The sequence below is a fragment of the Lathyrus oleraceus genome, chromosome 7, assembly GCF_024323335.1.
Source record: "Lathyrus oleraceus cultivar Zhongwan6 chromosome 7, CAAS_Psat_ZW6_1.0, whole genome shotgun sequence".
Taxonomy (NCBI): domain Eukaryota; kingdom Viridiplantae; phylum Streptophyta; class Magnoliopsida; order Fabales; family Fabaceae; genus Lathyrus; species Lathyrus oleraceus.
The window spans coordinates 365,236,942-365,243,572 of NC_066585.1; the positions used below are offsets into that span (position 1 = coordinate 365,236,942).

General features: G+C 37.9%; 1 protein-coding gene across 1 annotated transcript; it reads right to left on the reverse strand.

Annotated features, from left to right (window-relative positions):
* Positions 1-3,819: 3,819 nt before the first annotated feature.
* On the reverse strand, positions 3,820-5,972 carry LOC127103858 (uncharacterized). The gene is made up of 3 exons (XM_051041099.1): positions 5,903-5,972; positions 4,388-5,413; positions 3,820-3,851 (listed from the first exon to the last, which is right to left on the reverse strand). Exons 1-3 carry the CDS (start codon positions 5,970-5,972, stop codon positions 3,820-3,822), a joined length of 1,128 nt encoding a protein of 375 aa, XP_050897056.1.
* Positions 5,973-6,631: the final 659 nt, after the last annotated feature.

The following is a 6,631-nucleotide window of genomic DNA, read 5'->3' on the forward strand; positions in this document are numbered from 1 at the left end:
GGGCCATTACCATTGAACAAGTGATTTTCCTCAACTTCTAAAATGCAGAACTCCTTCATGTCAAACCAAATGAGGCCAAATTTGTGACCAAATTGAAGAGGTTTGAAATAGGCACAAATTTAATGAAGGAACGTTTTCCATTTGAAATCTATAGCAAAAGTTATTCAAGGTGGAAAAAGTGAACATTTGACTTGGTACTTAGAAAATTTTCAAATAGGTTTGATTTTCCAACTTCCACCTCAAACTTCATCATGATCCAAGCTTCAAATGGAAACGTGTTCAACATGAAAGTTGTTCCCCTTGATCTCACCTTTCCAAAAAGTCCAAGATAACCTATTTGGACTAAGATTGAGGGACTTGGGCATGGGTTCTTCACAAAGTTTCATTTGGATGAATTTCATGTTCACATTCCAATTACCATTGCATGATCATATGACACACTTTCAGCATTGCACATGAGGAAATTTGGACCTGATTACATCATTTCATGGTCCTATCACACGTCCATGCATCCATGCAAGGGTGAATTGCTAATTTTGGAATTTTGAATGAAGGGTGTGAAAGCAATTGCATTCCCTATAAATGAGACCATTCATGCTCAGAATTAGGGACGCCTTTCCCAAGCTTTAAACCTGCATTTCAAACCCTCACCATTAGAGGATAATCGTGAAGGTTTTCAATTTAAAATCGAGTTTCAATTTCACTTCAGTTTGGAATTTGAAACTCCAAGAGTCCTAGCCTTTCCTTAATCCAATTCAACTTCTACAAGCTTCTGAAGTCAAGCCAAGGCCAATTGGAAGCAAGATCAAGCAAGTTTCAAGCTCACTTGAAGGTAATTTTTCAAAATTTTCATCTCTTCGATTCTCTCTCAATTCTTCACCATTCTTTGTGATTTTTGATTGGCTGAAATCCTACCAATGTAGGCAACAAGATTAAGTTGCTTTGAGGTAAAATCGAAGCAACTCAGTTCATGATCCTCAAAATTCAAATCCCTGCATCTTTTTATATACTTGGAATTGGAGAAAATTGAGGCCAGATTCATGATCCTGAGCATTTTCTCTTTGAAATAGTGTCCTTGTTTTTCATGAAGGGTCTCATTTATAGGAAATGCAATTTCTTTCACACCTTTCATTCAAAATTCCAAAAATAGCAATTCACCCTTGCATGGATGCATGGGCGTGTGATAGGCCCATGAAGTGATGTAATCAGGCCCATGAAATGATGTAATTAGGTCCAAATTTCCTCATGTGCAATGCTGAAAGCGTGTCTTGTGATCATGCATTGGTAATTGGAATGTGAACATGAAATTCATCAAAAAGAAGCTTTGTGAAGAACCCATGCGCAAGTCCTCCAATTATTGGCCAAATGAGATGATCTTGAACTTTTTGGAAAGGTGAGATAAAGAGGAACAAATTTCATGTTTAACACTTTTCCATTTAAACCTTGGATCATGATGAATGTTGAGGTGGAAGCTTGGAAAATCAAACATATTTGAAAATTTTCTAAGTACCATGTCAAATGTTCACTTCTTCCACCTTGAATAAATTTTGTTATGGGCTTCAAATGGAAAACATTCCTTCATCAAAGTTGTATCTCTTTCAAACCTCTTCATTTTGGTCACAAACTTGACCTCATTTGGATTTGTCATGAAGGAGTTATGCATTTTAGAAGTTGAGGAAAATCACTTATTCAACGGTAATGGCCCAAAATGACCTAAAATATTTCCTCTTGGAACATTCATTTGCAAGTTGAATTTGAATTTATTCAAATAATAAAAGTTGGAAATAACACCTTGAATTTAATCATGAAACTCGGATGGCCTTCATCTTATAAAATTTGAGCAAGTTATCGTCCTTTGAAGTTGACCTCCTAACTAGGATTCAGACAAAATGACCTATAATTGTTCACCATAAAAAATGACTTTCCAAGAAAAACTAGCTCTTAACCTCAACATGAAAGTTGTTTGGAATGTCATAAGGATTATCCTTTATCTTGTAATCATTTTCATATGACAAAACATGTAGGATATAGGGTCTAGTGAACCCCGGTTTTGACTAGTTGACTTTTTCTGGTCAACCACCATGAACCATCTTTCAAACTTGAAACTCTCTTGATATTTGGGACTCATGGAGGATCATATAAGTATAAGTGGATATAATATGAAGTATACCTTGATATATTTGATCAAATGTTGAAGAAACTTGTTGAGGAAGTCACATAAGATACCCAGATGAATTAGGGCTTCCAAGGTAAACAAGCTTCAAACTCTTGATGAATTCTAGATCAAAATGATATGTGAAGGTCATGGGGATCCATATATGATGTCTAGAGTAAATGTGAACACACGCACTACCTCCAAAAAAAGGCATAGGTGAACACACGCACTACCTCCAAAAAAAGGTAAAACTATACATAGACATGAAAAAAAAATAAAGTATGTGAAATTCTGGTATCAGATATAAGATGTCGAAGGTAATGTCACGACATTGATATCTGGTTATAAACAATGGATAAACAGAAACAGAATGGTAAAGCAAATAAGACAAGCAATTCTTAACCGAGTTCGGTGCAACTCACCTACGTCTTGGGGCTACCAAGCCAGGAAGGAAATTCACTATAATAGAATTAGTTCAAAGACTATCCGTACACTTCACCAAGTTACAGTCTTTATCACCTAATCTCTACCCGTGCAATTTCTACCTAAGCACTCTTAGATATGAGAACCCACTCACTTCCCTTACAATCACACACCCGTGATTGATTACAATAATCCCTTGTGAAAAGAAAATACTTTTCAATTACAATATTCTTGATTTTACTTCACAGTTTCAATCAGGAAGACACACTCTTGATCTTGCTTCAAAGCTTTGATCAAGAAGACAAATCAGTCCAATTCAATCATCAATGGATGACTTGAATGACCTACAGACACAAACCCTAGCTCTCTTTCTAAATTTTGCTCAGTCTTGGTTGTGTGTACAATCAGGTTTTCTAAGTCCTTTTTTATAGAAGTATTGGACACCTTGAAAACACTAGATATATTTTCCAATCAAATCTTTTCATATAAGCTGTAAAGATCTCCTTGGAAAATAAACAAATCTGGTTGATATCCCTGATAGAATGCGCCAGCTAGCCATATCTTCAATCAACCAATGATTTCCACCAATTGTGCAATCACAAAACACCAGACATTCATACTGAATGTTCTGTGTACAAGTTGTCAAGACATCGGGTCTGACATTTGGCAAAATCCTGCATAATCCAGTTTCCTTTTATAGTAGGTACAACCATATCAGTTACCATGACAATGAGTATGTCAACTGAAACAATCCTGCAACATATGTCTTCCATTTAAGCTTCAACAGGTACAACCAATATCAGAAGCCTTGTCAAAGTATGTGGTATTCTGAAACAATCCTGCTTGCATATGTTCTTCTTCTTCAGCAGGTACATAGGATATCTCATGTTAAGACATCACACAAGACATCTTGTGAACACTCTTTGTTTTACCAAAATTGCTGCCAACTCTTAGAATCAACAAACTCCCCCTTTGGCAAATTTTGGCTAAAAAATATATTGGTCATTTTTGTTCACAAGTTAAACTATCAGCAGTTAAACCACATAACAATAATTTAATCAGCAGCAGAAGCAAAACAATTACTAGCTATGGCTACTAGTAATACACATATGCACAGGGGTACTTCTCCTCCCCCTTAATCTGTGCAACAATCAACATAATTACTAGTTATGGATACAACTAGTAAGACACACAAATGCACAATACACCAGGGTACTTCTTCTCCCCCTAAATCTGTGCATTCAACAAAAACAGCTACTGAAATCTCCAGCACCTGTACCAGCCAGAATGTCATATGACATCTGCTACAACATCAACACCTGTGCACCATATCAGACATCCTGTTTGACATCTGTAAACATACAACCATACTGTTGTAGCACCTGTGCACTTCTTCCAATAATAGCTGTCCTCCAGTCCAGCCACATACAACTTCCATAACAACACTTCTCCCCCTTTTTAGTCAAAATTGTCCAAAGGTGACCAATCAGACAAAATAAATGTCTATTAGTCTAGCAGAGAAAGTTAAAACATATGTTATAACATTAAGCATGTTAAAACAGAATATTCAGGAAGTACACACCATCATTATACACAGCAGAAAGTTGAGATAATGAACAAATTCAAGGAACTCATTAAGAGCCCTAAATATTACATAACAGGCATCATGAGGACTGCCACAAAATACAAAAACAGAAAGAACATCAGCTTTCCAATCATCAGCCCAACTTCCACCACACCTTCTAGCACCCCTCCAAGTCTTCAACACAGCCAGGGACAATTAATCAGAAGAAGAAGTATCTCCTTCACCTTCATCTTCATCTTCACCTGTACCTTTAGAACTTTTTGAGCTTCCAGAACCTCCACTTGATTGGGATTTTGATCCAGTCTTTTCTACTTCTTCCTTCTCCAGGCTACATATAAGAACTTCTAAAGCCTCTTTTCTAGCCTTTGCCACCTTTATCCCATTATCCAATTCCTTGCAGGTCTCTTTCAGTTGGTCAATCAGACTTCCTTTGGATGCAGACTCCCTTTTGGCAGATGTAATGACATCATTGACATGACTTCCCTCAAACAACTTGTAATGGGTGGACAGAGGGGTTTTCCTCCTGCTAGGAATATCACTTGTACTCAAGATTCCTGGTTGTTGACTCAGGATGATCCCACAGATGATAGATGGGAATGCAATGGGCAACTTAACAGCATTGGTGGAAGCATGTCTAATGGTTTGTTCAAATATGAACTTGCCAAAATCATAGTTAACCCTTGTTCCAATAGCATGAATGGTCCTCCCAAGAGCTAAGGAGATGGTAGATATGTGATTAGTAGGAACCCAATTTGCAGAACCAATCTTATGCAAGATGGCATACTTGACAGTTAGTTTACTAGCTGCAAGGTGTTTCCTACTTGGCCATTCATTAACTTGGCCAGCTGTAATCATCCTACAGATCTCATTATCTGTGGCCTCTAGATCTACCCCTTCATTAGTTCCTCTCACCAGAAACTTGTTGATGATAGTAGGTGATAGTTTCACACACTTACCCCTAACAACCACTTTGCAGACCTCCCTGCTGCTATTTCCATAACTCTCATCAGGAATGTTTACAATGAATTCTTTGACTAGCCCTTCATAGCATTGAGGCAAAGCAGTCAAAGTTTTCATAAGACCAGTTGCCTTGATTAGCTCCATTACTTCCTTTACTTCAACAGTCTCTTTCCCTAATTCTCTTTCAACTGCTACCCTTCTTTGAGTGACAAACCTCCATTTGTCTAGGTGCTTAGCAACTACTTTGTTGGAAGACTTCTTTACAGCCTTTCTTTTGTCAGAGGAGATGTCTGGAACATCGTCTTCATTAGATTCAGAACTTTCACTGTCTTTCTTCTTCCTGACCTCTACTTTACTCCACGATTTGGAGGGACCTATACCAGCAACCCTTTTCTCTGTCCTTATCTCAGCCATACTCTTCCTCTTTCTCAGTCTATTGGCTACACTTGTTTTCACAAGATTGACCAACGTGTCATCTTCTTCCTCAGACCTTTCTTCCTCAATGTCCTGAGCAGTATCAGGTGACATTCTAGGTAAGTTTTTTCCAAGTGAACACAGACCCTCATCAGCTACTTCCTTTTCTGTTTTAGATGAGTTATCATCTTTCTCAGCTTGGCTTTCCACCTCAGGTGAGGGTTCCCTTCTGGACAGAGGGGTAAAAATGTCCTTAACTCCATGCTCTTCGTTCAGTATGCTAGTAACAAGGTTTCTTATGATGCGATTAGTAGAGTGCATGTCCTCTTTATCAGGCGATTTTTCTGGAGTGTTACTTTGCTCACCTCTAGTCATGGAAGGTGAGCTTGGAACGTTACCTGGTATCATACGCAAATCTTCATCTAAGAATTCCATGGAGGAAGTTCTAGTATGGAAGGATTTTGAGCTAGATGTTGACGGATGTTAAGACATGTTGTTGAACTTTTGAGAAAACTTTCTTTGTCCTAGCAGAGGTTCTTTGATTGTGTTCAGGAAGAGTGTGCTATTTCCAATACTAAGAGATGGTTCATTAGTAATGTGGCTTTTTATTTTCATTGGGCAGACAATATTTTTCTTGCCTTTTCCACTCCACATTAATTGCCCTATTTTCTCAAGAAGCCAAGCCCCTAATTTTCCCTTTTCCTCATACAAGTCCTTTGCAGTCAGGTTGTCATAATACAATGTCATAGTATCGAGTGTGACATTGTAAATAATTCTCAGCACTTTCATCCACCCTGGTTGAGCATTGTTGTTTTCAACTGACATAGTTCCTTGTGTCTTAGTTCCAGCACAACTCTTACTAACTTCAGACTTCATACCACCAGTCATGTGTTCAGGTGTTTGTGCCATCATGACCTTTTCTTCCTTGAGGTTAGGTATTAGCACCCTTATCTGACACTTTTCCTTTCCCTTGGAGATACTTCTTGCAATTGTACTTAGCTTAGAGGAATTATCCATTTGAGAGCTCCACATGTAGCAGTTGTTGTTGGTCCTGATTCCTTTCATAATTGTTTCACTGTCTTTGTTCACAATCT

What these genes read in the sequence shown, in the direction of transcription:
- LOC127103858 (XM_051041099.1), bottom strand. Translation starts at nt 5,972, where the DNA reads ATGGAATTCTTAGATGAAGATTTGCGTATGATACCAGGTAACGTTCCA. An exon ending in CTCACCTTCCATGACTAGAG is followed by an intron (nt 5,414 to 5,902) that starts GTGAGCAAAGTA and finishes ACGATGTTCCAG; the next exon opens with ACATCTCCTCTGACAAAAGA. An exon ending in AGGTGAAGATGAAGATGAAG is followed by an intron (nt 3,852 to 4,387) that starts GTGAAGGAGATA and finishes TGGCTGGTACAG; the next exon opens with GTGCTGGAGATTTCAGTAGC.